General features: G+C 48.2%; 1 protein-coding gene and 1 pseudogene across 1 annotated transcript; one reads left to right on the forward strand and one right to left on the reverse strand.

Annotated features, from left to right (window-relative positions):
* Nucleotides 1-3,192: 3,192 nt before the first annotated feature.
* On the reverse strand, nucleotides 3,193-14,777 carry LOC129355824 (DNA-directed RNA polymerase III subunit RPC7-like). The gene is given in 9 exon segments (XM_055025438.1): nucleotides 3,193-3,402; nucleotides 3,925-4,026; nucleotides 4,096-4,181; nucleotides 4,261-4,314; nucleotides 10,507-10,575; nucleotides 10,659-10,788; nucleotides 10,931-10,948; nucleotides 10,951-11,094; nucleotides 14,667-14,777. Coding segments are annotated over 8 exon segments (636 nt in total). The 5' UTR covers nucleotides 11,041-11,094; nucleotides 14,667-14,777; the 3' UTR covers nucleotides 3,193-3,315.
* Nucleotides 14,778-15,421: 644 nt separating this feature from the next.
* Nucleotides 15,422-26,444, forward strand: LOC129355846 (immunoglobulin superfamily DCC subclass member 3-like; annotated as a pseudogene).
* Nucleotides 26,445-27,767: the final 1,323 nt, after the last annotated feature.

The following is a 27,767-nucleotide window of genomic DNA, read 5'->3' on the forward strand; positions in this document are numbered from 1 at the left end:
AGCTGAAGGAGCTAAAGGAGCTAAAGGAGCTAAAGGAGCTGAAGGAGCTGAAGGAGCTAATGGAGCTGAAGGAGCTAAAGGAGCTGAAGGAGCTAAAGGAGCTGAAGGAGCTAATGGAGCTGAAGGAGCTAATGGAGCTGAAGGAGCTGAAGGAGCTAATGGAGCTGAAGGAGCTAAAGGAGCTGAAGGAGCTAAAGGAGCTGAAGGAGCTAATGGAGCTAAAGGAGCTGAAGGAGCTAAAGGAGCTGAAGGAGCTGAAGGAGCTAAAGGAGCTGAAGGAGCTGAAGGAGCTAATGGAGCTAAAGGAGCTAAAGGAGCTGAAGGAGCTGAAGGAGCTAAAGGAGCTGAAGGAGCTAAAGGAGCTGAAGGAGCTGAAGGAGCTAAAGGAGCTGAAGGAGCTAAAGGAGCTGAAGGAGCTAAAGGAGCTAAAGGAGCTGAAGGAGCTAAAGGAGCTAATGGAGCTAAAGGAGCTAAAGGAGCTGAAGGAGCTAAAGGAGCTGAAGTAGCTAAAGGAGCTAAAGGAGCTGAAGGAGCTAAAGGAGCTGAAGGAGCTAAAGGAGCTGAAGGAGCTAAAGGAGCTGAAGGAGCTGAAGGAGCTAAAGGAGCTGAAGGAGCTAAAGGAGCTGAAGGAGCTAAAGGAGCTGAAGGAGCTAAAGGAGCTGAAGGAGCTAATGGAGCTAAAGGAGCTGAAGGAGCTAAAGGAGCTGAAGGAGCTAAAGGAGCTAATGGAGCTGAAGGAGCTGAAGGAGCTGAAGGAGCTAATGGAGCTGAAGGAGCTAAAGGAGCTGAAGGAGCTGAAGGAGCTAATGGAGCTGAAGGAGCTAAAGGAGCTAATGGAGCTAAAGGAGCTGAAGGAGCTAAAGGAGCTAAAGGAGCTGAAGGAGCTGAAGGAGCTGAAGGAGCTAATGGAGCTGAAGGAGCTGAAGGAGCTAAAGGAGCTGAAGGAGCTAATGGAGCTGAAGGAGCTAAAGGAGCTAAAGGAGCTGAAGGAGCTAAAGGAGCTGAAGGAGCTGAAGTAGCTAAAGGAGCTAAAGGAGCTGAAGGAGCTAAAGGAGCTGAAGGAGCTAAAGGAGCTAAAGGAGCTGAAGGAGCTAAAGGAGCTGAAGGAGCTGAAGGAGCTAAAGGAGCTGAAGGAGCTAAAGGAGCTGAAGGAGCTGAAGGAGCTAATGGAGCTGAAGGAGCTAAAGGAGCTGAAGGAGCTAATGGAGCTGAAGGAGCTAAAGGAGCTGAAGGAGCTGAAGGAGCTGAAGGAGCTAAAGGAGCTGAAGGAGCTAATGGAGCTGAAGGAGCTAAAGGAGCTAAAGGAGCTGAAGGAGCTAAAGGAGCTAATGGAGCTAAAGGAGCTGAAGGAGCTAAAGGAGCTGAAGGAGCTGAAGGAGCTGAAGGAGCTAAAGGAGCTGAAGGAGCTGAAGGAGCTAATGGAGCTGAAGGAGCTAAAGGAGCTAAAGGAGCTGAAGGAGCTAAAGGAGCTAATGGAGCTAAAGGAGCTGAAGGAGCTAAAGGAGCTGAAGGAGCTGAAGGAGCTAAAGGAGCTGAAGGAGCTAATGGAGCTAAAGGAGCTGAAGGAGCTGAAGGAGCTAAAGGAGCTGAAGGAGCTAATGGAGCTGAAGGAGCTAAAGGAGCTGAAGGAGCTAAAGGAGCTGAAGGAGCTAATGGAGCTAAAGGAGCTGAAGGAGCTGAAGGAGCTAAAGGAGCTAAAGGAGCTAAAGGAGCTGAAGGAGCTGAAGGAGCTGAAGGAGCTAATGGAGCTGAAGGAGCTAAAGGAGCTGAAGGAGCTAATGGAGCTGAAGGAGCTGAAGGAGCTGAAGGAGCTAAAGGAGCTAAAGGAGCTAAAGGAGCTGAAGGAGCTGAAGGAGCTGAAGGAGCTAATGGAGCTGAAGGAGCTAAAGGAGCTGAAGGAGCTAATGGAGCTGAAGGAGCTAAAGGAGCTGAAGGAGCTAAAGGTGCTGAAGGAGCTAAAGGAGCTGAAGGAGCTTAAGATCCAGTGTCCCGTCAGTAACTGTTTGGATTAACCCTCATTTAAATGAAAGGTTCATTTTATCGTGTTTTGACTGCTGTATTTTTAAAGCATCTGTCTTGAGCTGTGAAGATGGAGAGAAAGACGAGACAGTCCAGTCCTCCAGAGCCAGCCTGTATCCCAGCAGACCGGGTCCGGTTCTGACGGGCCCGGTCCAGTTGTTGGACCAGTGATTTGCTTTGGGCCTTGTCGTCCCTGAAGCTTAAAGCTTCCTGCTGTTTTTCTTCTCTTGTGACGAAATTTGACCAAAGTTGTAAATAATGTAACATAAATAATGTTTTGCTGGCAGAATTCACCTCCATTGTCTTGATAGATCCTTCATTCATTCATTGGTTCACTTATTCATTAAGTGAACCAACGTTCCAGAACTCTGAGGTTCTGTTCTGATCCATCCGAGTCAAAACAGGAACCTCAGCCCGTCAGCGGACGGTTTGGACATGAGGACAGCAGGACATTTTTAGCAGACGTCCCAGCTGTCCCGGTCTCAGGTTCAGCTTCTCAAAACCAGAAAAGGATGACCAAACCGACAGAGGGTCGGTTCTGGTTCTGGTTCTACAGCAGGTCAGCTCCAGGCTGATCAACCTGCAATTGAACTGTTCTGACCCGGTTCAGCTGGAACTGGACCTCCTGTTTACACCTGCTTCCATCAGAACCTGCAACCCAACAAAGCCACAGACAGAACCAGAACCGCAGAGTTCTGGGTGAGCTGGAAGTGAAGCAGAAGCCGCTGAGCTGAATCGGGTTGACTGGGTTCTTCGGAACCGACACGTGCTGCACATCCACTCTCTCTCCTTTCTGCTGACTCGGCACCCAGAAGTAGAACCGGCCCAGTCGGTATCTGATTGGCCGACGATTTGGGCCTCTGAGTCAGCGGCTCGGGTTTCCTGCAGACCAGAACCAAAGGTCGCACACAGCAGCAGAGGGACCGTACCGGGTCCAGGTTCTGGTTCTGTGTGAAAGCAATCGGACGATACCAGAACCAAACAGGCCGAGAAACGTTCAGAACTTCTGGAAACACTCAGAACCAGCTGTTGGTCCTGTACTGGTTCCAACCCAGTCTAACCAGAACCAAACTGATGCTGGACCCAAACAAGGTCTTGGTTCTGGTGGGTTTCAGCAGTCATAGTGGGTCAGCACGGGGCGTTAAGGGTCAGAACCAGACAGATCCAAGTGGGTCAGAACCACGACAAACATCACACTGGTTTATTTTCAATAAAAATAATAAAAACGGTTTTTGCACAAAAACATTAAAAACACTCAGATAAAACGGATCGGTCGGGTCGGAACCAGAACCAGTTCTAGTAGACGGCTTCATCCATGTTGTCGTCACTGTCTCCGCCGAAGTCCTCGCCGTTATCGAAGTACGACATGATGTAGTCTGTCTCCTGACACACACACACACACCCGACACGCACACACACACAGACACACACGCGCACACACACGCACACACACACACAGCACACACACACACACAGACACACACACACACAGACACACGCACACACACACACAGACACACACACAAACACACACACACACAGACACACGCACACACACACACACAGACACACACACACACGTACACACACGCACACAGACAGACACACACACACACATTAGTTCATCATAGAACAATAATAATGCAGTCATAATAAAATAATTATTAACATGTGAATCTTTATTCTACTCTAAACATTGTTCAACTAAACATTATTTTTCAGAAATAAATGTAAATATAATTGGTTGATATCACGGGTGAATGAAGGCTTCTGATTGGCTGCTGAGTGTCCAATCAGGGGAGCATTTGGTTGTGGTTCCTGCTACGCTCAATATGGCTGACGCACGGCCGTAGGCATCATGCCAGCGCTCTGCAGGAAGTAGTTTGGTCACATGACCTTCCTCACCTCCTCAAACTCCTCTTCATCATACTCTTCCTCAGCCTCCTCTTCCTTCTGCTCTTCGCCCTCCTCCTCAGAACTCTCCTGCTGCTCCTTCTTCTCTAATGTCTGGAGGTCAAAGGTCAAAGGTCACATGGTGTGCACCCTACCCCACCTGTCCCCAGTCCAGACACTCACCTCCAGTTTGAGCAGCACCTCCTCTTTCTCGCCAACCTTCTTCTTCTGTTCCGATGGAGCAGCAGCCAGGCGGCTGAGCGCCGCCCCTGTGGACACACAGAGACTGCAGCTGCTGTCACTGGCTCAGGTAATCAGATTACTGTCAGATGGAATCAGAGTACCGACCATCTCTGGATTTTCTGATTGGGACCCGAAGTTCTTTGGGGAATCTCTTCCAGTCTGAAACAAAAACAGCAGAACCTCAGCTGGTTCCACCGGGTTCGGGTTCCTTCTACCAACCCGGTTCAGAAGAACCAGTTAGTCCTCCAGGGGGCTGTTGGACACACCAGGGTCCAGACTGGAATGCTCCTGAAAAAGGGGTCCACTTCTTCTGAGTTTCTGAACCAAGTCTGAACCGAGTTGGGTTCAACGAACTGAACCGAACTTAACCAAACTGAACTAAACCGAACCGAACTTAACTAAACCGAACCAAACTGAACTAAACCGTACCAAACCGAACTGAACCAAACAGAACCAAACTGAACTAAGCCAAACCGAACTGAACCGAACTGAATTAAACCGAACCGAACTGAACTAAACCGAACCGAACTTAACTAAACCGAACCAAACTGAACTAAACCGTACCAAACCGAACTGAACCAAACAGAACCAAACTGAACTAAGCCAAACCGAACTTAACCGAACTGAACTAAACCGAACCGAACTGAACTAAACCGAACCAAACTGAACTAAACCGAACCGAACTTAACTAAACCGAACCAAACTGAACTAAACCGTACCAAACCGAACTGAACCAAACAGAACCAAACTGAACTAAGCCAAACCGAACTGAACCGAACTGAATTAAACCGAACCGAACTGAACTAAACCGAACCAAACCGAACTGAACCAAACAGAACCAAACTGAACTAAGCCAAACCGAACTTAACCGAACTGAACTAAACCGAACCGAACTGAACTAAACCGAACCAAACTGAACTAAACCGAACCGAACTTAACTAAACCGAACCAAACTGAACTAAACCGTACCAAACCGAACTGAACCAAACAGAACCAAACTGAACTAAGCCAACCGAACTGAACCGAACTGAATTAAACCGAACCGAACTGAACTAAACCGAACCAAACCGAACTGAACCAAACAGAACCAAACTGAACTAAGCCAAACCGAACTTAACCGAACTGAACTAAACCGAACCGAACTGAACTAAACCGAACCAAACTGAACTAAACCGTACCAAACCGAACTGAACCAAACAGAACCAAACTGAACTAAGCCAAACCGAACTGAACCGAACTGAACTAAACCGAACCGAACTTAACCGAACTGAATTAAACCGAACCGAACTGAACTAAACCGAACCAAACCGAACTGAACCAAACAGAACCAAACTGAACTAAGCCAAACCGAACTTAACCGAACTGAACTAAACCGAGCCGGACTTAACCGAATCGAACTAAACCGAACCGAACTAAACCGAACCAAACTGAACTAAGCCAAACCGAACTGAACTAAACCGAACTGAATTAAACCGAACCGAACTGAGCTAAACCGAACCGAACTTAACCGAACTGAATTAAACCGAACCGAACTGAACTAAACCGAACCAAACCGAACTGAACCAAACAGAACCAAACTGAACTAAGCCAAACCGAACTTAACCGAACTGAACTAAACCGAACCGAACTTAACCGAACTTAACCGAACTGAACTAAGCCAAACCGAACTAAACCGAACTGAACTAAACCGAGCCGGACTTAACCGAATCGAACTAAACCGAACCGAACTAAACCGAACCAAACTGAACTGAACTAAACCGAACCGAACTAAACCGAACTGAACTAAACCGAACCAAACCGAACTGAACCAAACAGAACCAAACTGAACTAAGCCAAACCGAACTTAACCGAACTGAACTAAACCGAACCGAACTTAACCGAACTGAACTAAGCCAAACCGAACTAAACCGAACTGAACTAAACCGAGCCGGACTTAACCGAATCGAACTAAACCGAACCGAACTAAACCGAACCAAACTGAACTAAGCCAAACCGAACTGAACTAAACCGAACCGAACTAAACCGAACTGAACTAAACCGAGCCGGACTTAACCGAATCGAACTAAACTGAACCGAACTGAACTAAACCGAACCGAACTTAACCGAACTGAATTAAACCGAACCGAACTGAACTAAACCGAACTGAACCAAACAGAACCAAACTGAACTAAGCCAAACCGAACTTAACCGAACTGAACTAAACCGAACCGAACTTAACCGAACTGAACCAAGCCAAACCGAACTAAACCGAACTGAACTAAACCGAGCCGGACTTAACCGAATCGAACTAAACCGAACCGAACTAAACCGAACTGAACTAAACCGAACCAAACCGAACTGAACCAAACAGAACCAAACTGGACTAAGCCAAACCGAACTTAACCGAACTGAACTAAACCGAACCAAACTGAACTAAACCGTACCAAACCGAACTGAACCAAACAGAACCAAACTGAACTAAGCCAAACCGAACTGAACCGAACTGAACTAAACCGAACCGAACTTAACCGAACTGAATTAAACCGAACCGAACTGAACTAAACCGAACCAAACCGAACTGAACCAAACAGAACCAAACTGAACTAAGCCAAACCGAACTTAACCGAACTGAACTAAACCGAGCCGGACTTAACCGAATCGAACTAAACCGAACCGAACTAAACCGAACCAAACTGAACTAAGCCAAACCGAACTGAACTAAACCGAACTGAATTAAACCGAACCGAACTGAGCTAAACCGAACCGAACTTAACCGAACTGAATTAAACCGAACCGAACTGAACTAAACCGAACCAAACCGAACTGAACCAAACAGAACCAAACTGAACTAAGCCAAACCGAACTTAACCGAACTGAACTAAACCGAACCGAACTTAACCGAACTTAACCGAACTGAACTAAGCCAAACCGAACTAAACCGAACTGAACTAAACCGAGCCGGACTTAACCGAATCGAACTAAACCGAACCGAACTAAACCGAACCAAACTGAACTGAACTAAACCGAACCGAACTAAACCGAACTGAACTAAACCGAACCAAACCGAACTGAACCAAACAGAACCAAACTGAACTAAGCCAAACCGAACTTAACCGAACTGAACTAAACCGAACCGAACTTAACCGAACTGAACTAAGCCAAACCGAACTAAACCGAACTGAACTAAACCGAGCCGGACTTAACCGAATCGAACTAAACCGAACCGAACTAAACCGAACCAAACTGAACTAAGCCAAACCGAACTGAACTAAACCGAACCGAACTAAAACCGAACTGAACTAAACCGAGCCGGACTTACCGAATCGAACTAAACTGAACCGAACTGAACTAAACCGAACCGAACTTAACCGAACTGAATTAAACCGAACCGAACTGAACTAAACCGAACTGAACCAAACAGAACCAAACTGAACTAAGCCAAACCGAACTTAACCGAACTGAACTAAACCGAACCGAACTTAACCGAACTGAACCAAGCCAAACCGAACTAAACCGAACTGAACTAAACCGAGCCGGACTTAACCGAATCGAACTAAACCGAACCGAACTAAACCGAACCAAACTGAACTAAGCCAAACCGAACTGAACTAAACCGAACCGAACTAAACCGAACTGAACTAAACCGAACCAAACCGAACTGAACCAAACAGAACCAAACTGAACTAAGCCAAACCGAACTTAACCGAATCGAACTAAACCGAACCGAACTAAACCGAACCAAACTGAACTAAACCAAACCGAACTGAACTAAACCGAACTGAATTAAACCGAACCGAACTTAACCGAACTGAATTAAACCGAACCGAACTCAACTAAACAGAACCAAACCGAACTGAACCAAACAGAACCAAACTGAACTAAGCCAAACCGAACTTTACCGAACTGAACTAAACCGAACCGAACTTAACCGAACTGAACTAAGCCAAATCGAACTAAACCGAACTGAACTAAACCGAGCCGGACTTAACCGAATCGAACTAAACCGAACCGAACTAAACCGAACCAAACTGAACTAAGCCAAACCGAACTGAACTAAACCGAACCGAACTAAACCGAACTGAACTAAGCCAAACCGAACTAAACCGAACTGAACTAAACCGAGCCGGACTTAACCGAATCGAACTAAACCGAACCAAACTGAACTAAGCCAAACCGAACTGAACTAAACCGAACCGAACTAAACCGAACTGAACTAAACCGAGCCGGACTTAACCGAATCGAACTAAACTGAACCGAACTGAACTAAACCGAACCGAACTTAACCGAACTGAATTAAACCGAACCGAACTGAACTAAACCGAACTGAACCAAACAGAACCAAACTGAACTAAGCCAAACCGAACTTAACCGAACTTAACTAAACCGAACCGAACTTAACCGAACTGAACTAAGCCAAACCGAACTAAACCGAACTGAACTAAACCGAGCCGGACTTAACCGAATCGAACTAAACCGAACCAAACTGAACTAAGCCAAACCGAACTGAACTAAACCGAACCGAACTAAACCGAAACTGAACTAAACCGAGCCGGACTTAACCGAATCGAACTAAACTGAACCGAACTGAACTAAACCGAACCGAACTTAACCGAACTGAATTAAACCGAACCGAACTGAACTAAACCGAACTGAACCAAACAGAACCAAACTGAACTAAGCCAAACCGAACTTAACCGAACTTAACTAAACCGAACCGAACTTAACCGAACTGAACTAAGCCAAACCGAACTAAACCGAACTGAACTAAACCGAGCCGGACTTAACCGAATCGAACTAAACCGAACCGAACTAAACCGAACAAACTGAACTAGCCAACCGAACTGAACTAAACCGAACCGAACTAAACCGAACTGAACTAAACCGAGCCGGACTTAACCGAATCGAACTAAACTGAACCGAACTGAACTAAACCGAACCGAACTGAACTAAGCCAAACCGAACTAAACCGAACTGAACTAAACCGAGCCGGACTTAACCGAACTGAACTAAACCGAACCGAACTAAACCGAACTGAACTAAACCGAGCCGGACTTAACCGAATCGAACTAAACTGAACCGAACTGAACTAAACCGAACCGAACTGAACTAAACCGAACTGAACTAAAGCGAATCGAACTAAACTGAACCGAACTGAACTAAAGCGAATCGAACTAAACTGAACCGAACTGAACTAAACCGAACCGAACCGAACTGAACTAAACCGAACCAAACTGAACTAAACCGAACCAAACCGAACTGAACCAAACAGAACCAAACTGAACTAAGCCAAACCGAACTGAACCGAACCGAACTAAACCGAACTGAACTAAACCGAGCCGGACTTAACCGAATCGAACTAAATGAAACGAACTGAACCGAACTGAACTAAACCGAACCGAACTAAACCGAACTGAACTAAACCGAATCGAACTAAACTAAACTAAACCGAACTGAACTAAACTGAATTAACCGAACCGAACTGAACTAAACCGAACCAAACTGAACTGAACTAAACCGAACCGAACTGAACTAAACCGAACTGAACTAAAGCGAATCGAACTAAACTGAACCGAACTGAACTAAACCGAACCGAACTGAACTAAACCGAGCCGGACTTAACCGAATCGAACTAAACTGAACCGAACTGAACCGAACTGAACTAAACCGAACCGAACTAAACTGAACCGAACTGAACTAAACCGAACTGAACTAAAGCGAATCGAACTAAACTGAACCGAACTGAACTAAACCGAACCGAACTGAACTAAACCGAACCAAACTGAACTAAACTGAACCAAACCGAACTGAACCAAACAGAACCAAACTGAACTAAGCCAAACCGAACTGAACCGAACCGAACTAAACCGAACTGAACTAAACCGAGCCGGACTTAACCGAATCGAACTAAATGAAACGAACTGAACCGAACTGAACTAAACCGAACCGAACTAAACCGAACTGAACTAAACCGAATCGAACTAAACTGAAACGAACTGAACCGAACTGAACTAAACCGAACCGAACTAAACCGAACTGAACTAAACCGAATCGAACTAAACTGAACCGAACTGAACTAAACCGAACCGAACTGAACTAAACCGAACTGAACTAAACCGAACCGAACTGAACTAAACTGAACCGAACTAAACCGAACTGAACTAAACCGAATCGAACTAAACTGAACCAAACTGAACTAAACCGAACCGAACTGAACTAAACCAAGCCGGACTTAACCGAATCGAACTAAACTAAACCGAACAGAACTAAACTGAATTAACCGAACCGAACTGAACTAAACCGAACCAAACTGAACTGAACTAAGCCGAACTGAACTGAACCGAATTGAACTGTTCCATATTGAAGGAAACTCACCTATGATCCAGTCAGTGAGGGCATCCATCTTGTCACTCAGATGATATTTATCTGAGTATCGCTCCACATCTGACAGGAAGTAGAGAGAGATTTTCAGAATAAGAGCACAGCTTGGTGAGTCAGCTGCTGATTTCTGATTGGTGGGTTCAGACCTCTGTGGGCGGCGGCCGGCTGGATGAAACATGGCTGACTCCTCATGGCCGCCCTGAAGTCCTGCTTCAGCGCCATCAGGTACTCTGACTCCTCCCCGCCTGCCAGGGGGAGGGGCTTCTGCTCCATTGCCTGGGAAACCGCACAGAATCAACTACAGCTCCCAGAGTGCACTGCTGCCCTCATTCTGGTTCGTTTGGAGTCGGACCCGTCCAACAGAACCAGAACTACTTGAGGACTGGAGCCAGGTGAGAGGAAAGGGGGCGGAGCTTACTGGGAACACAGGTGTGGGTTGCTGCACTGGGCTGGAGGCAGAGAGTCGCCTCTGCTGGTTCCGACCGGGTCCAAACCCAGAGTTCTGCGTCCGCGTCCGTGACCCGCCATCACCACCCAGACTGCCGGATCAGAACCAGAACCTGGACCGGGAGAATCTGGATCCTGAAAACAGAGAGACAGCGCATCAGTACCAGGTTCTGACCCGACATGGATCCAATACGAACACACAGACTGGTCCAATCAGAACCGATTCTAGACCCAGACCTGAAACGAAATCGACCTGGAAGATTTTCACTTCCTTCAGTCCTAAAATCCTCTATGAACTGGACCAGTACCAATCAGAACTGTGAGGACCCACTCCAACTGGGTCAGAAATTCATCCGGAACCAGCAGCTCGTGATGGACAGAGATCCGATTTTCTTGAGCCAGAACCAGAAAGGTTCTGTTCATATAAAAACAACCAACTTCATATGACCTGCTGACTCGGTTCTGACCCATATTCTGATCTTTTGTCAGATGTATTTTGAAAACGGGTAAAAAATAACTATCTTTCCATTTTTTAAATGTTTAAATAACATAAAATGAAATAAAACAAATTTTTGGACCATCTTACTGGTCCAGCATCAGAACCTGACACTTCTGGTTCTGGACCATCTTCTTCCAGTTTTAAGTGTTGCTGCTCCCAGATGATTAAATATCAAATCTACTATTTATTTGTTGTTCACTTTTAAAACTCCTTAGACAGATTTTCATTGAGATTTTTGCTTTATTGCTTCTGTTGTTTTCATTTTAAATGGAAACCGAAATGAATAAAGTTAGAGGCCACGCCCCCAACCCACACCTGGCGGAGGCCACGCCCCTACAGCGTGCCCAAGTGCTGTAGAACCAGAGCCCTCAGGTTCTGCAGAGGCCCGGTTCTGATGCCTGGCGGCATTGGGGGGCATTACTGCCCACAGAGTCAGCCGTGTCTAAAGCTTTGTTGTTTTACCTTAAAGTGGTTGACTCTCTGTTATATCGGTTTGATACAGGAGCCAGCGGCTTACGCATTTCCCATATCGGTGCCTTCTGTCACTTTTTTCAGCTGTTAAAACTTTAATTTATTTACATGTCGCATCATGTTTTTCCGAGCCACCTTTAAACGCAACAGGAGCGCTGTTGTGCAGAGCTACAACAGCATCAGGTGTGTTAGAATCATAGCAGCAAAACGCAAAGAACTTAGCACAGTTTTCCCCAAACTAACCGACTGAGTTTAGTAAAGCTGTTGGATGCAGATAATGTTAGCTAAAAGATGTCAAGATAATGTTAGCTAAAAGATGACTAGATAATGTTAGCTAAAAGATGACTAGCTAATGTTAGCTAAAAGATGCCTAGATAATGTTAGCTAAAAGATGTCAAGATAATGTTAGCTAAAAGATGACTAGATAATGTTAGCTAAAAGATGCCTAGATAATGTTAGCTAAAAGATGACTAGCTAATGTTAGCTAAAAGATGCCTAGATAATGTTAGCTAAAAGATGACAAGCTAATGTTAGCTAAAAGATGACTAGATAATGTTAGCTAAAAGATGACTAGATAATGTTAGCTAAAAATGACTAGCTAATGTTAGCTAAAAGATGCCTAGATAATGTTAGCTAAAAGATGACTAGCTAATGTTAGCTAAAAGATGACTAGATAATGTTAGCTAAAAGATGACTAGATAATGTTAGCTAAAAGATGTCAAGATAATGTTAGCTAAAAGATGACTAGATAATGTTAGCTAAAAGATGACTAGCTAATGTTAGCTAAAAGATGCCTAGATAATGTTAGCTAATAGATGACTAGCTAATGTTAGCTAAAAGATGTCTAGATAATGTTAGCTAAAAGATGAATAGCTAATGCTAGTTAAAAGATGCCTAGATAATGTTAGCTAAAAGATGCCTAGATAATGTTAGCTAAAAGATGACTAGATAATGTTAGCTAAAAGATTACTAGCTAATGTTAGCTAAAAGATGCCTAGATAATGTTAGCTAAAAGAATACTAGATAATGTTAGCTAAAAGATGCCTAAATAATGTTAGCTAAAGGATGTCTAGCTAATGTTAGCTAAAAGATGTCTAGCTAATGTTAGCTAAAGGATGTCTAGCTAATGTTAGCTAAAAGATGTCTAGCTAATGTTAGCTAAAAGATGTCTAGCTAATGTTAGCTAAGAGATGACTAGATAATGTTAGCTAAAAGAATACTAGATAATGTTAGCTAAAAGATGCCTAAATAATGTTAGCTAAAAGATGACTAGCTAATGTTAGCTAAAGATGTCTAGCTAATGTTAGCTAAGAGATGACACCAGAACAGCACCTTTAGCTTGTTAACTAGCAGCCTGTAGGCTACTGGTGTTTATGTTCATGAAGTGAGGAGTGCTGGTTACATTCACTTGAGTAACTTTTTTGGAAAAAAGGTTCATATCAGAGTAGTTTTATATTGCCTACCGGTCTGCGTATCGATTTATGAATGTGTGTGTGAATGGGTGAATGTGACTCCAGTGTAAAGCGCTTTGAGTGGTCAAAATGACTGGAAACGCGCTATATATGTTCAGTCCATTTACCATTTTACTGCTCTGTGCCTTTTTCTTTTACTTGAATAATATTATTGTTGCCAAGGAGATTCTTTTTGTCTCCCCAAAATTAGCCGATGCCCCAACCCCAGGGCAACAGGCATTCTGTTTACCTGGGCTACCCGTCAATCCGTCCAACCTTGTACTAATGCGCACATCGATGCTACGTCACATTCTGCTTCCTGTGTTTTATTACATCTCAGATTACTGTAAGTTTTATTTAATTTTATACCAGGCTTTCATTAAGCTGCTGTATTACTTCATGTTTTTACTTGAAATGCCAACAGCTTGTAAATATTTATAAATGGCTTCAGTTTTCTGTCTGTAAAGTCGTCACTGTAACAAGTCATTGTTTGGGAGTTAATTGGGAAAAAAAATTGTTTTCTGTGGGCTGTTTTGTCCCTAAATTGTATATTTTAGTTTAATTACACTCTTTTATTGCTAAACTCTGCTAAATAGATGTTAGCAATACTATGTAGGATTGACGCTGTAAGCCTGTAATATCAGTGTATATTAATCATATCCCATCATTTCAGTGATCTGTGCAGTCATACATCCTATAAATGTGCTGATCTGCTGTCTGTTTAATTTAATTCCAATAAAACCTGTTTCCATCTGATCCTGTTATTTTAACAAACGCCTCTGTATCTCAGATATTAACAGGTAGATATGATGGAAAGGATCAGCTGCATCTGCAGCTTTTCATTTCAAACGGTAGGACATTCAGATCTGCTTCTGGTTTCATCATCATATAAATGGTTCAATGCTAAGCTAACCATAACTGCTAAGCTTCCACTTCAGTCACTAAATAATCCAATTACTGAACATTAACAAGCCGCTGTAGTTTGTAAACATGGCAGCAGTTTTGGACGGGTAGCACCGACAGATAGACCTGGCTGTCTATATGATGCGGGAGAAAAATCTGACGGCGTAGCTGTGTTAGTCAGAACACCGGTTCTGATCTATTTGGACCGGAGGAACAGAGCGGGACCCTGATCCAAACTGGAGAGCTCCGGAACTGATCATGAACTGGATCTCCGGATCAGAACCTCCGAACCTTTTAAATAAAACTCCAAAAGAAGTTCTGATGTTAGAATTTGAGCAGAACCTCAGTCTGAACTCTGATGGTTCGGTTCGGTCTGTTCTGACCTTTCTGGTTCCGGTTCTAACGGTCCGCTTCCTGCAGCCGAACCTCCATCAGCTTGACCAGAACCTCTCTGAAAAGAACCCGTCCTGTTTCAGATCCACTTCCTGTTTACGTCCCGCCACATTTCTTCTTCTGCTGCTGCAGCCAGATCGGCTTTCTGCCGCCACCCAGCGGCATGCGGGCGCTCTACACTTCCTTTATGTTTCAGAACCAGAACCAGCGTTATTGGCCCGTTAGTTCTGTGAGATCTCCACATAGAGATCGGGTTTGGGTTTGAACTGGTTCTGATGCTGCAGTTCAAACCGAATCAGTTCTGCGGGTCCAAGCTGGAGGGCTTCACTGCTTCCTCAGAACCTAAACAGAACCAGCAGCTAAATGGATCCGACATTAAATAAGTAGAGTTTTCTCCTGCTTGGATCAGCAGAACCGGGCTGAAACAGAACTTCTGGACTGAGAGGACATTGAAGGATTGGTTCTGGTGGACTGGTTCTGATCAGCTTCAGATCCAGTTTGAACCAGAACTTTTCTAGAATCTAAAGAATCTGGCAGATTGGACTTGCTGATGATCAGAACCAGTGAAACGAGTCAGAACCTCAGTGTAGTTTCTGGTTCCGTCGTTCTGATGCCATAAAATATAAACTCCTCTTCCTCTCCCTTGTCCCTTCTGTCTGACCTTTAACCCCTCCTCCCTCTCTGGCCCCTCCCCACATCAGCCAGGCGTCTCTGGGGTCTGGTTCAGTTGGATCCCGACTTCAGACGGAGCAGCAGCAAGAAGGCTCTGCAGCATAACTGGGTCAAAGCCAGAGGAGAACCGGGTCAGAACCGGGTCCTGTAGCAGAGAAGAGAAGAACCAGAAGACGACGCTGCGCAGCCTGATGATGAAGATGTTGATGATGCTGCTGGGAATCTGCTGCTCAGGTCAGACTCTGTTTCAGAACCAAAGGTTCTGTTCACCGACCAGACACCAACAGAACTCTGAGGTTCTGGATCTGATTGTCTTCTGGTTTACATTCTGTCCTCTTCATCATTTCCTGCTTTCTCCTCCTCTTCTTCAGTAAAGTTTCCAGGTTTACGTTTCTTCCTGTTTGTTCTGAGGCTTTTCTGCTTCAGCCAATCAGAGCAGCTCTTTTTCTATCTAACCAATAAAAACACAGCAGTGTGGTTTAATGAAAATCAGTTTAAAAGCTGCTGATGCTTAAATCTGATCGGATCAGAACCAGAACCATCATCATCATCAACATTGTTCCTCTCTCTTCATCCTCCCTCCATCATTTGCTCCTTTTCTCTTTGTTTTCTTTTGTCTTCACTCCAGTTTTTACTTTCAGGCTCCCAGTTTGATCTGCAGCTGGTCAAACTGGGAGGAAACTGGTTGAGTCTGAAGCAGATTCCTCAGGCCTCCTGCCTGCATGTTTCCCTTCTGCCACACCTGGAGGTGATCAGTGAGTTTCTGCAGCTCTTGGTGGTCATGTGATCATTTGGATCAGTGGTTCTGGAATAGAGGCTCATCTGAGGAGTGGGCTAAAGGAACCCAGGTTGACCTGACCCGGGTGACTCACCTGAACAGGAAGTGACCCGTTCAGCAGCAGACTGAAGGACATCTGTCCAAGGGGGGATGAGGGGAGACTGTCTGGTTCTCAGGGTGCTGAAGGATTTACCCCTGGGGGGGTAATTGTTGGAGCCGTGAAGTTCACGTTCAGAGTCGGGGGGCGGGGCCTGTAGGGGCGGTCTCATGACCTCCTGACCTCTGGGCCTGTCTGCTGCTCAGGGATGGGGGGATGTGTAGAAAGAGCCCCCCATGATGAGCCCCTCCCCCTCAGGGAGGGGGGTGATGATGATGATGCTGGACCTTCGGTTCAACGAAGCGCTGCCGGGCCGCCGCCTTCGCCGCCGGGCCGCCGCCTTCGCCGCCGCCTTCGCCGCCGCCTTCGCCGCCGGGCCGCCGCCTTCGCCGCCGGGCCGCCGCCTTCGCCGCCGCCTTCGCCGCCGGGCCCAGCATGTCTTCGTCAACCACAGATGGGAGGGAAAAATCACACAGATCTTAATATTTCATTTATTTACGGCTCATGGAAACAATCACTTTTAATTTTCGATGTATTAGAAATAATTTAACCTTTAGAAATTTCTCAGTTATGCTTTGATCAAATAAACAGTTTTTAAAAGAGCTTGAAATGTTTTGGGTAAAAACTTCAATCATTTCTTCATTGCCTGATTCTTCAGAAAAATGAACAAAAACATCAAGAAAATCAACTCCATCGCTCTGGCAACACCACAGCGCAAACAGCAGCCGGGTCTGGGGTTGTTGGTTCGATTCCACATAGAAAAACATGTTGCCATGTTTTCAGGGGTTTTATTCTGCAGCAACGTTTTGTGTTTCTATCAGTGTTTCTGTTATTATCTGGTTCTGGTTCTGGACCAGAACGACCTGGAGGTTCTGGTGGGTCTGACAGCTGCAGTGGGGTGCAGGGGGATCGCGTCTGGTCCGGTTTGTTGTTCTGATTGTTTTCATTCATGCTGGGGGTCAGAGGTCACTCAGCTGGGGGCGGGGGGTGGGGAGGCAGACTGCAGCTGAGTTCAAGTGCAGCTTCACAGACCGACCAATCGGATCCTCCGATCATCTGGAAGAACTTTATGAAAGTAATTTCAGTTCATTCACTCATTCATTGACTCATTGATTCATTGACTCATTGACTCATTGATTCATTGACTCATTGACTCATTGATTCATTGATTCATTGACTCATTGATTCATTGACTCATTGATTCATTGACTCATTGATTCATTGATTCATTGACTCATTGATTCATTGATTCATTGATTCATTGACTCATTGATTCATTGACTCATTGATTCATTGATTCATTGACTCATTGATTCATTGATTCATTGACTCATTGATTCATTGATTCATTGACTCATTGATTCATTGACTCATTGATTCATTGATTCATTGACTCATTGGTTCCAGTTGATCGGTTATCAATGCAGTGAGTTCAGCTACTTATTATGATCAGTTTAGATGTTTCTAAAGAAACCAGCAAAGCATCATTGACTGGACTGATCCGGTTCAGAACCTGGTTCCGCCCAGTCAGGTCCGGTCCAGCTTCGGTTCGGTTCTGCCTCCTCGAGCCACTCTGGGTGGCTAAACGAGACCATCGGTTCTGGTTCGGTTCAGTTTGAAGAACCGTAACGAAACTCAAAACACCACAGAGTCGGAGTCCGGTCCTGGAGGTCCGCCGTCTGTGAGCCTCGGCTGCAGCACAGAATGATGAGCTCATTAAGGTCTGGAGATCCGATCCACTGGATCAGCTCATGAAGCCATTTTATTCTAGGGTTTTGTACCTGTGGCTCATGTAAAAACTGCAGGACCAATCAAACGCCGCTTTGAAGTGGCTCAGCCAATGAGATTGCGGACATTCAGTCACCTTTTTAATAACGACCTCACAGGTGGAGCTGGTCACATGACGTCAGGACTAACGCTGCGTTCACACCAAACGCTTCAGGTCTGACGCTTGTTAGGATGAGTGAGAAGAACCAGGCTGCAGCTAACAGGAAGGCCAGGAAAACCTGCAGCTAACAGGAAGGCCGACGGACCGCTGGCAGCCTCAGACCTTATATGGAAATGGGACCGTTGCACTCCGAAGTGAAGGGGGCGCCATTTCCTACTTCATCCTCGGTTTCATGGTTCAATTTTCTCTTGAAATCTGTGATATATTTTCACCTTTATGAAGGATTTTTACTCTCAGCATGAATTTGATCTTCTCTATTATTTACTTAGTGCAGCTCACAGTTTTAACAAATTCTGTAGCTTCCTGTGTTCTTCTAAATCTGCTCCTCAGTCGCATCTTTTGGGTCTGATGCTGCCTCTAGAGGCGGGGGGTAGCACAACTAATATCATTACATTACTAAATCAGAATAGCACAAATCTTTATTATTTATTATTAATTCTGGCATTACTGGAACTGTAAAAGATCAATTATCTTATAAAACACCTTTTTTCCATTCTCAAGGCAATAGAGATAATTAAATGACATAAACAAAACCTGAAAGTGATTCCAGTTTCTCTCGATGACCAACCTGTTGAAACTGACGCAAGTTTTAAATTCCTGCTGTCGTTCCTGGACATTCAGCTCAACTTTGCTGACTTCCTGTATCTTGAAGGACTTTCTCAGAGACGCCATCTTAAGAGGATCTAGTGATCTCAGGGTTACCCAACTAGAGCTTGTTGAGCTAAAACGTTAAAACTTATAAAAAATATATCACAGATTTCAAAGGAAAATAGAAACGGGAGGATAATACAGGAAGCACTTCCGGAGTGCATTTCCATATAAGGTCTGATGCTGCCAGCGGTCCTCCGCCCTTCCTGTTAGCTGCAGCAGAACTCTGGACTGTGGTTGATGAAATTTAGAGAGCAGCACCAAAATTTGTGTTTGTCTTTCTACTGACGCGCAGCAGTAGCTCCGCCCTCTGCCCGATTTCAGGAGTTTGATTTTAACCCAGAGTTCTGCCTGCAGGCGCGACCGGAAGGAACGCTGACATTATCATCATCATCGTCACCTTCATCATCACCTTCATCAGTCTCCATGGTTCTCATTCCTCAGTAGAGCCTGCAGTGAGTTGAACTGTGCCTGAGTTTTGCCTACAGGCAGACCTTACTGTCACCGTGTGCCCCAGCTGAGGCCCCGCCCCTCTCCTACCTGCCCTCCAGGTGTGCTGGGAGCCTCGGAGCTCGCCTTCCTGATGGAGCCCAGAGATGTGATCGCTGTCAGGGACCGCCCCCTGCTGCACTGCCAGGTAGAAGGGGAGGGGCCCGTCGCATCACCTGGAGGCGTAACGGCGTTCCCATTGCAACTGGCGACAGGGTGGCGGTGCTGGCCAACGGCACGCTGCTCATCAAGAACTTCTCCAAGAGGCGAGAGAGCAACGAGTCGGACGCTGGCGAGTACGACTGCGCGGCGCAGAATCGCTACGGGTTGCTGATCAGCCGCAAGGCGCGGGCGCAGCTGGCCTGTGAGTCACACCTGCACCATGTGACATCATCCCCCACCTGCAGCACTCCTGAACTGACCTGTCTCCATCCTGCAGCGCTCCCAAAGTTCCTGTCCCACCCACAGTCTCTGGCGGTGGACGAAGGGGGGTGGCCAGACTCAGCTGCCAGGTGAACGGGATTCCTGAGGCAAACATCACCTGGCAGAAGGACGGCCTCCCTCTGAGCGCCGCTGACCCCAGGTGACCCTCCTCACCTGCAGCTCCTGCCCGGCAAGCTTCCAGAGCCGCGTCCTCACGTCTCTCCCGGCTGTCTGCAGGTACACTCTGCTCCCCAACGGCGTCCTGCAGGTGACCGCTGTCCAGCGCTCCGACGGCGGCCTGTTCCGCTGCGTCGCCTCCAACATCGCCAACACGCGCTACAGCCAGGAGGCCCGGCTGTCCGTCACCGGTAAGGGAACCGGCCGAGGCCCGAACGGAACAAACCTGATCGGTGGTTCTGAGGTCTGGGCCGTTTCACTGAAGGTTCTGGTTCTGTGGGTCCAGTTGCAGGGTCCAGAACTACAAGGAGCCCGTCATCCTCTCTGGACCTCAGAACCTCACCATCAACATCCACCAAACCGCCATCTTGGAATGCATGGCAACAGGAAACCCACGCCCCATTGTGTCCTGGAGCCGCCTTGGTAACGCTACCATCAGCTGTCTGCCTGTCCTCACCTGTCCTCACCTGTCCTCACCTGTCCTGTCCTGTCCTCCGCCACCAGCGGGGTCCATCGGCGTGGAGGGCGTCCAGGTCCTGGGGACGGGGAACCTGATGATCTCGGATGCGTCTCTGCAGCACTCCGGGGTCTACGTCTGCTCCGCCAACCGGCCCGGCAGTCGGTCCAGAAGAACTGCGCTGGGACGCCTGGTGGTCCAAGGTAAACCGGAGCAGATTTGATGTGTCGCACCTTTAAGCAGCAAAGCATCTCAAAGAGCTTTACAGCATGAAAACATAAAGTCATGCATCATAGAATCAATAATCAAGTCAAGTGTCATCAATAAGTCGTCAATAAATTGATTCCATTCAAATAAAACCAACCAGCTGCTTTCAGTCCAGATTTAAAGGAAGTCAGGGTTTCTGCTGTTTTACAGTTTTCTGGAAGTTTGTTCCAGATTTGTGGTGCATAGATGCTGAAAGCTGTTTCTCCTCGTTTGGTTCTGGTTCTGGATGCAGATCAGAACCAGAACCAGAACCCGATGGTCTTTCATGTATAGTGTTGCCGAGCCGAATGTAGAACTGGGTCGATGTGCTCCGTCCTCCTGGTTCCGGTCGGAACTCCAGCACAGCATTCTGGGCAAAGAAACGACTCTGGACCTCTGGCCTGACAGACGAACCCGGCCGATCCAGAACCAATCGGATCAGACAGATTCTGAATCAGTTCATGGTTTTCAGTTCTTTGTTACAATCAGTTCCTCTCTGAGAAAGAGGAGCGTAGCAGCATGACTACAGCGAGCGCTCCGATGACCCCGGATGACCCCGGCCAGCCTGGCAGCTTTAAACGCAGGAAAAGGTTAATCTGTTGGATCCAGCAGAACCAGCAGGCTGCTACCATAGGGTTCTGGTTCTAGTCCAGATGAAGATCGCTTAGCTTCCTTCAGCCTGAGGTTGGGGGGGCTGTGGGGTCAGAGGTCAGGCCATTAGCATGTTGATTAGCATGAGAAGAGACACGGCGCACAATGAGAATCTGGTTCCCACAGCAGCGCCGTCTGTCCCGACAGAACCCGACCCGACCCGCCCTGCCACTGAGCAGAGAACTTCTGATGGACCCGTTTATCCCGGTTCTGTTGGGCTGCAGTAGAACCTCTGATCTGCAGAGTCAGTACCAGCCGACCCATCTGGGTCAGAACCACGTTCTGTTAGTCACAGAACCGGTCAATTCTCTGAGGCGGTCCAAACAAATGAGGAAGATGAATAATGCAGCATCTGGACCAGAACCAGAACCTGGACGAAACTGGACCAGTTCTCCCAGTTTAGGTCTTTGAAATTTATCTGAATCATCTTCATCCCTATGTGTGTGTGTGTGTGTGTGTGTGTGTGTGTGTGTGTGCGTGTGTGTGCGTGTGTGTGTGTGCGTGCGTGTGTGTGTGTGTGCGTGTGTGTGTGCGTGTGTGTGTGTGTGCGTGCGTGTGTGTGTGTGCGTGTGTGTGTGTGTGCGTGCATGCGTGTGTGTGCATGCGTGTGTGCGTGCACCTCCACACTTCATAGACATCTTTATTTCTCTCCAGTAAAAAAACACCACACACACACAATCTGCCCTTGACCCTGACCCCGCCCACTCCCCTTTCTTTGCATTTAAAGCCAAAGGGGCGGGGCTTCGGGAGCTGTGAGTGGGGTTTTCAGGTTACCGTGACGACAGGCGGCCAGAGCCGAGACAGCACCTGTCTGTCTGTGGGGGTGCAGGGGTCAAAGGTCAAAGTGGAGTTTAAACACCAACACAAAGAAGTTCAAGTTCAGAAAGAGAGATGAGTTCACTGACGGGACGACAGCGTGGGAAATCCCAGAGAGCGGCCCCCTGCTGGAGCAAAGAGGCGACTGCAGCTGCTGCTGCTCTTCATCATCATCATCATCATCATCATCATCATCATCATCATCATCATCATCAGGACCATCAGCCCAGAAAGACACTTTGTTTATTGCATCGCTACGGCAACCTTCCCAGTGGTGTTGTCCCAACACGTTGCAGCTCTGGAGAAACTCCTGGATCACAATCTCTCCAAGCTGCAGGGACCCTGATTCCAGCATACTTTTTCCTTCCACCTGATTTTCCTGCCATGCAGAAGGTTACTAATTAATCCAATATTCTCACGTTACTAATACTATTTAGTTTTTTTTTTATCATCACAAATTTCACAGTTTGAATGAATCCTGAAGTTTCAGTGAGTGGCTCTTCCTGCTGCCGGCGCCCCCTGCTGGCGGCTTCCTGCTAACCTGCCGTGTCGCCTGCAGCTCCTCCAGAGTTCGTTCAGTGGCCGCAGTCTGTCTCCCGGCCACCAGGGGGCAGCGCCGTCTTCAGCTGCACCGCCACCGGCGTCCCTCAGCCGCACCTCATCTGGCTGAAGAACGGCAAGCTGCTGGCGCCCGGCGCCAACGTCAAGCTCACCAACGGCAACACGTAAGGCTGCCGGAACCGGGCCGGAACCGGGTCTGGAACGGTTTCTGACTCCTTCGATCCCTCAACCCCCTGCAGGACGCTGGCCATCACGCGCATCTCCGCGGAGGACGAGGCCATCTACCAGTGCATCGCGGAGAGCGGCGCCGGTACCAACCAGGCCAGCGCCCGGCTGGCGGTGGCGCCGGGGCCAGCGCTGCCCGAGGCGCCCGCCGGGCTACGCGCCGCCGCCATGAGCGCCGACCGCTTGCGGCTCACCTGGGACCGGCCCGACCCGCAGGACGCCCGCGGGTCATCGGATACGTGCTGCACATCCGGAGACTGGGAGGTAAGAGCCGGGCCGGGTCAGAACCGGGCCGGGTGGTCTGTCAAGCAGGTTCTGACTCGGCTGCGTTCCCAGAACCCGACGGCGCGGAGCTGCAGGAGGCCGTGGACCAGAACACCTTCAGCCACGACGTCCAGAACCTGGAGGCCGCCACCAGCTACCGGGTCTACCTGAAGGCGTACTCTGCTGAGGGCGGCAGCCCGCCGTCCGCCGCCGTCACCGCCACCACGCTGGGCGGAGGTACGCCACCTGGTGCACACCTGAGCCACGCGCCCTGGTCTGTGCTGCTTGACGTCACCCTCTGTCTCTTCCACAGTTCCCAGTACTCCCAGTTTCTTCACCAAGGTGCTGAACCAGACGGCCATGCAGGTGTACTGGGAGCTGCCCAGTAAGCCAGGGAAGGTGGAGGGCTTTAGGCTGCAGTACCATGGGGTCTCCAACCCCGATCTCCAGGGGCAGGAAGTCTTCCCAGGACACATCAACACTCACACCATGTCCACCTGGGTGAGCAGCAGCTAACGCTACTGAGCCAGGTGTAGAAGTGGAGGCCCCGCCCCCTCCACCTGGCCAGGGGGCTCAGGGTAACCTCGTGTGTGTGTGTGTGTGTGTGTGTGTTTATGTGTGTGTGTGTGTGTGTTTATGTGTGTGTGTGTTTATGTGTGTGTGTGTGTGTGTGTGTTTATGTGTGTGTGTGTGTATGTGTGTTATGTGTGTGTGTGTGTGTGTGTTTATGTGTGTGTATGTGTGTTTATGTGTGTGTGTGTGTGTGTGTGTGTGTGTGTGTGTGTGTGTGTGTGTGTAGAAGCGGCGGCGGTTTATGAGATCAAGCTGGTGGCGTTCAACGGGAACGGAGACAGCCCGTCCGCTCGTCGCCTGGTGTCTCTGGCAGAGGGCGGAGCCTCAGCAGCAGGTAGGCGGAGCCTCTAATGCTGGAACCAGTTTGCCCAGTTTCAAGGGGAAACCTGACAGCTTTGTTGCCCCCAGATGGTCAGAGATGTAACTGCGACCAATCCGACCCGTCCATGTCGACGCTGCTGGTCGGCGTCCACAGCGGCCTGGCCTGCGTCCTCTGCTGCTGCTCTTCATCCTGCTGGCGTACAGACGGGTACATCATCATCATCATCTGTCTGCTTCCTCTCTCACTATGACCTGCAACTTCCTGTTTCTGTTCAGCTTTATCTGTAGGAAGGAGAGGAGCTGGGAGACTTCAAGCACCCTGAACGGAGTTAGAGGGCTAAAGGTCAAAGGGCAGAGATTGTTGAACTGAGTCAGGTGAGGAGAACACCTGAGCGATTAGCTTCAACTAAATCCTGCACTGGGTGGCGTCGGTGTTTCAACTCTGGCAGAAACATTAACATGCGCTGATCTTCCAGTGAGCCAATTGCTGGGTTTCAGTCATGTGATCCGATGATGCGTGATATTCAGAGAGAAGGAGCTTAGGAAATAGGAAATAGCGCCCCCTTCACTTCCGGACTGCAGTGGTCCCGTTTCCAAATAAGGTATGAGACAGTGGTCTGTCTCGCCCCTTCCTGTTTGCCGCAGCAACTCCAGGTGGACCTGAGTTCAGATGGAGGACAGGAAGTGAAAACAAAGCTAAATTCATCACAAGTAGCTAACGCCCTGAATAGGCTAAAGCAGACGAGGCATCTAGAAAAAATATGTGTATATTTAGGATATAATTCGTATTGTCTCTGAAAAAGACTTCTCTTATAACATGGAGGTTAGCGTTAGCGTTAGCTGCAGGCCTCATATTCCACCGTGAGGCAGAAGAACGTTTCCAAAAGCCTGGAGAATAAAATCATTTAGATTCACGTTGGGTCAAATTTAAAGAAGCATTAAATGGCCGTCGACTGGTTTCTGCCGGGTGACTGATTTTAAGTAATCAGTCTATGATAACGATGCTACCGCTAACAACAAGCTAACCCTGCTTAGAAAGACGAGCATTCATATGTAAGGTCAGATATTATTTCTGCCGTGGCTTGGTTGTCCTCAGAGCGCTAACGCTGTTTGCCGCTAGCTCAGTGCCGAGTCCCAGACAGAAACTAGAATGTTCATTCATGGTAAAGAAGCTAAATAAATGAAACGTAAGCTACCCAGCCACACAGACTTTGACTGTTCCCCACACGGTTCATGTCTGGGTTTCTGCAGATGGGAGCCAACAGTCGACCCACATTGGACCTGAATCCTACAACGACTCAACACCAACGTACAACTCCTGCATGAAGCGGGTTTACAGAAGCTAAATAAATGATTTAGCAGGAGATCCAGGCTCAGAGACATAACGTAGGGTTGGTTGTGCTGTGGAGGCACAACCCAGTATGGAGGCCTTCGTCCTCGACGCGCCCGTCGCGAGTTCGACTCCTTACCACGTCTTCCCCTCTCTGTCCCTGCCTTCCTGTCAGAACACCTTCACCAGCCTACTTTCAAAAAAATACAGGCCACTTTTCTCCTCTTTTCATTAAGTTTTCATAATGAACTCCCTTGTGACTGAAACCTTTGAAAAGGTCACAAAACCTCATCACAAGGGCGTTAGCTACTTGTGATGAAATTGGCTTTGTTTTCACTGGAGAAATCCACTTCCTGTCCTCCATCTGCACTGGGTGCTGCATCATCTGAAACCCAGCAATAGAATTTCAGGATGACCATCATTTTCCAACATGGCTGCCATTTATTTGAGGCACTTGAAGCAGTTATTGCCATAAAATGTTTCCCATTTTCATAATTTGGATGAGCTTTCTGTCACATTTTTTTAGTCATCCAGTTTATAAAACATTAAAGTGATAAAATGCAGCAGAATCAGAAACAGAGGATATCTTAACGTTAGAGTAATGGTGGCAAACAGTCAGGTGAGATACTGTGGCTGAGTCCACAACATTTCAATTTAATAATTGTTAAATTGTTAAATTTAACAATTATTAGTGCTATCGCTGCAGCCATTAGCAAGAGAGAACAAAACATTCGTTCCACAACCGTCGCCTCTGAGCAACACACACAAAAAACATTAACATAATTCATTTACACTCACTATTTCATCAGAATTCCACATTAGCGTTAGCTTCTGCTAAGTTTTTTAATATTTTAAATGTGCTAAGTGGTTAACGTTAGCTTCTGCTGATAATTTTTGTATTTGGTGGTTTAGCATTAGCTTCAGCTATAATATGTGTTTGAGTCTACTGATGGTTCTGATGGTTCTGATCACAACCATCAGAACCAAGCTGATCATCACCTTTTGCTCCACCTGCAGAGATGTGACTCCGCCCCTCCTCCAGTGACCATCATGGTCGAGTCGAATCCATCTGCTGAATCTGGAACCGGATAACCCCCCCTCCTTCTGCCCCCCCTCCTTCTGCCCCCCTCTCCCTCTGCCCCCCCTCTCCCTCTGCCCCCCCTCTCCCTCTGCCCCCCCCTCCTTCTGCCCCCTCTCCCTCTGCCCCCCCTCTCCCTCTGCCCCCCCTCCTTCTGCCCCCCTCTCCCTCTGCCCCCCCTCCTTCTGCCCCCCCTCCTTCTGCCCCCCTCTCCCTCTGCCCCCCTCCTTCTGCCCCCCTCCTTCTGCCCCCCCTCTCCCTCTGCCCCCCTCTCCCTCTGCCCCCCCTCCTTCTGCCCCCTCTCCCTCTGCCCCCCCTCTCCCTCTGCCCCCCTCTCCCTCTGCCCCCCCTCCTTCTGACCCCTCCTCCCTCTGCCCCCCCTCCTTCTGACCCCTCCTCCCTCTGCCCCCCCTCCTTCTGCCCCCCCCCTTCTGCCCCCCTCCTTCTGACCCCTCCTCCCTCTGCCCCCCCTCTCCCTCTGCCCCCCCTCCTTCTGCCCCCCTCTCCCTCTGCCCCCCTCTCCTTCTGACCCCCCCTCTCCCTCTGCCCCCTCCCTCTGCCCCCCCTCCTTCTGCCCCCCCTCCTTCTGCCCCCCTCCTTCTGACCCCTCCCTCTGCCCCCCCTCTCCCTCTGCCCCCCCTCCTTCTGCCCCCCCCTCCCTCTGCCCCCCCTCCTTCTGCCCCCCCCTCCCTCTGCCCCCTCCGTCTGACCCCTGACCCCCCCCCTCCCTCCCCCACAGCCTCATCCGCCTCCAGAGGATGAAGCTGCAGAGACTGACCTCTGCTCTGTCCACTTCCTCTCCCACATTGAGCCAAAGCTGAGCCCCTCTGACCTGGTACCATGATGACCCGGTCACATTGACCTTGACCCCTGACCTGGACCGTCCTCTGTGGAATCAGAGTCACTTCCTGCTCAAACCAAAACTTTTTTTTTTAATTTGGTGTCGTTTCCGTTGATCACCAACTGTGCCGAGTTCCCGCCGGTCCGACCAGAACCGGGCCTCAGAACCACCTGAGCAGGTAGCGGACCTGCCGGGCCTCTGGGGCCAGAACCAAAGGGATTACCACGTTCTGGCCAGCAGGTGGCAACAGAGTTCTCTACCTCAGGCTTTGACCTCTGACCTCCTGCTGCTCAGGCCAAACTACCTCACAACCAAAAGCTCCATGATTGTCCCTTGACCTCTGACCTCTAAGCTGCTGCAGAGGTGAAGCAGGACAGTTTGGACATGGTAGACGCCTCTCTGTGGGACGTCCTCACCCTCTCTTTATGAACACATTAAGATGGGCGTGGCCACTTCCTGTCGGCCATGTTTCAGCGTACCTGTGATGTGTTGGAGC

This window comes from Poeciliopsis prolifica, unplaced genomic scaffold (assembly GCF_027474105.1).
Source record: "Poeciliopsis prolifica strain line A6 unplaced genomic scaffold, Auburn_PproV2 SCAFFOLD148, whole genome shotgun sequence".
NCBI classification, from domain to species: domain Eukaryota; kingdom Metazoa; phylum Chordata; class Actinopteri; order Cyprinodontiformes; family Poeciliidae; genus Poeciliopsis; species Poeciliopsis prolifica.